Source organism: Mus caroli, chromosome X (genome assembly GCF_900094665.2).
Source record: "Mus caroli chromosome X, CAROLI_EIJ_v1.1, whole genome shotgun sequence".
Lineage (NCBI taxonomy): Eukaryota > Metazoa > Chordata > Mammalia > Rodentia > Muridae > Mus > Mus caroli.
In genome coordinates, this window is record NC_034589.1 from 118907149 (window position 1) to 118910010 (window position 2862).

The window sequence follows — 2862 nt, forward strand, 5'->3', positions numbered from 1 at the left end:
GAGAGGTATTGCTGGATCCTCTGGTAGTACTATGTCCAATTTTCTGAGGAACCGCCAGACTGATTTCCAGAGTGGTTGTACAAGCTTGCAATCTCACCAACAATGAAGGAGTGTTCCTCTTTCTCCACATCCTTGCCAGCATCTGCTGTCACCTGAATTTTTGATTTTAGCCATTCTGACTGATGTGAGATGGAATCTCAGGGTTGTTTTGATTTGCTTTTCCCTGATGATTAAGAATGCTGAACATTTTTTCAGGTGTTTCTCAGCCATTCGGTATTCCTCAGGTTAGAATTCTTTGTTTAGCTCTGAGCCCCATTTTTTAATGGGGTAAAATTAAATAATTCTTTTACATTTGAGTTGAGAAAACTTGCCCTATTTTCAATATATAGGCTAATCACTATATAGCAAATGAGTAGATACTTAAAGTATATATGTGTATACTTAAAACATAAATAATGCATTTATTTAGCAATATACTATATACATAAAACCATCATTGTATTCAACATCCTAAATTTCCACCTTTTTCATTTCTTCTTTTGTTCCCCAATGGTTTTAGTGATACAGCTGCTGATTTCTCTCACACTAATTTTGTTTTAGCTTACTTTTCTCTTCTAGGTTCTTTTTCTAAAATCTAATATAAGTACCATCACAGAGCACATTTTCTGTATTTGTTTCCTTTCATGAAGGACAATTTTGAGATTCATTCATGTTGTATTTCATCTCTTGATATTGTATTCCTTTATATTGTGAAGTTGTAGTCATGTATGAATTTTAAAAAAAAATTGCATTTCTTGGTGGTCAATTGCATTCGTTCCATTTTTCAACTGCTGTAATCAAGTTGTTCTCTATCATTTATATAAAACCACAGCTCAGACATAGCTTTTTTTATTGGATATTTTCTTTATTTACATTTCAAAGTTATTTACATTTTTTATCCCCTTTTCTAGTTTCCCTTTTGAAGACCCCGTATCCCCTCCCCTTTCCCCCTGCTCACCAACTCACCCACTTCTGCTTCTTAGACCTGGCATTCCCCTATACTGGGTCATATAACCTTCTCAGGACCAAGGGTCTCTCCTCCCATTAATGAGCGACTAGGCCATCCTCTGTTACATGTGCAGCTAGAGCCATGAGTCCTACCATGTGTTTTCTTTGATTGGTGTTTTAGTCCTAGGAAGTTCTGGGGGTACTGGTTAGTTCATATTGATGTTCCTCCTATGGGTCTACAAACCCCTTTAGCTCCTTGGATACTTTCTCTAGCTCCTTCAATGGGGACCCTGTGCTCTGTCCAAAGGATGACTGTGAGTATCCACTTCTGTATTTGACAGGTACTGGCAGAACCTCAAAGGGGACAGCTATATCAGGCTCCTGTCACCAAGTACTTGGTGGCATCCACAGTAGTATCTGGGTTTGTTGACTGTATATGGGATGGATCCCCAGATGGGTCAGTCTCTGGATGGTCATTCTTTCAGTCTCTGCTCTGAACTTTTAGACATAGGTTTTTCCTTTGGAGAAATATTAGGGTAATGTACAAAGTTTAGTCTCATAAGGTTTTCTCATCTTGTTTATTAACTAGATGTTTATAATTTTAAGTTTTCTTCTTTTGTACATGATAATTTTGTTTCCACTCAGAAGTTAAATAAAAGATTTTCCTGGAAAACCTGAACTGAACAATGTGACTACACTTTCCTGTACCACCTCTCTCTACATAATAATGTGTAATTTTCAAAAGAATTCTGTAGTATTAAAAATTGAACTATAATTGAAGACTTTCATTGCAGTGATAATTATATCAGAGATATTTTGGATAATTGTTTCTTTTTTTTTTTGCTTTAACACTAAAGAAAAAATTGTGGTAGTAAATGTACATTATCGTATAGAATAATGTATCTTTAATAATAATTCATATGGAAAGTACAGAATCATATACTGGCAGTCGTAATTAGCTGACGATTCCATGTCACATATTTCTAATCATTTGTGCTTTACCTGAACAGATGCTTGTGTAAATAAGGCAAAAGTTGAAGAAAATGAGCAAAAAGCAATGGAATTTTCAAAGAAGGTAAGAGTGATAAAACTGTAGTCCTGATTTTTAAAACAATAATTTAACCACAGTACATAGTTAATCTATAACTGCCTTTTTGTTTTTTACATGTGACTTCATAACTTGTCCTTTCAGTTTTGTAGTACTTTATACTACTAGAGTCAAACATTTCACAATGTTGATTTATTTTTTAATAAGATAGTTATTATTCCCTCTTCATCAACCTAGTTCATTAGGTAAGAATAATCTTACTTAATTATAAATGAAATAAAATCATCTGTCCAATAGTTTACATAGTTAAAACTGAACAAGCAAAAGAAATTCCTTCATTGCTTTCCTTTCACACTCACATATACTACACAGTTCCATGGAGAACTGGTAGAAACTTGGTTTCCCTTTAGAGCTATGACTTGAGTTGGTGATGAAATTTTATGGGTAGAATCTTTTGGTAGTGTGCATGCTAGGCATGTTTCTCTCTCTCTCTCTTACTGGTTTGGGATAGTATTAAAACAAAAGGTTGGGGGAAAACCTGTTCAGCCATCTGACAGGAAGGCAAGTGCCTACATTTGCTCATTCCTTTAAAGTTATGACTTAGCTTGGAGATCACACTTTTGCTATTACTCAGAAAATATTCCAGTTACTTCTGGACACTTGAGGAAATATTTTTGCTCTTTTGTGCCTTAGAACAGATAATAAGAGTTAGAGATGAGCACAATGAAATTGTGTGAAGCTGTCATTGGTAAAATGTGTATATTTGTGTAATAGAACTTTATTAAACTTTCCTTTTAAATGAAATGTCTTTTTTTTTTTTTTTTTTT

General features: G+C 34.3%; 1 protein-coding gene across 4 annotated transcripts in view; it reads left to right on the forward strand.

Annotated features, from left to right (window-relative positions):
* Positions 1 to 2862, forward strand: part of Diaph2 (diaphanous related formin 2) — a 678308-nt gene that overhangs the window by 192571 nt on the left and 482875 nt on the right. For all 4 annotated transcript variants that reach the window (XM_021152792.2, XM_021152793.2, XM_029473659.1 and 1 more), the window contains one exon: positions 1998 to 2062. In XM_021152792.2, coding sequence (XP_021008451.1) covers positions 1998 to 2062 — 65 coding nt within the window. The remainder of the gene's footprint in view (positions 1 to 1997; positions 2063 to 2862) is intronic.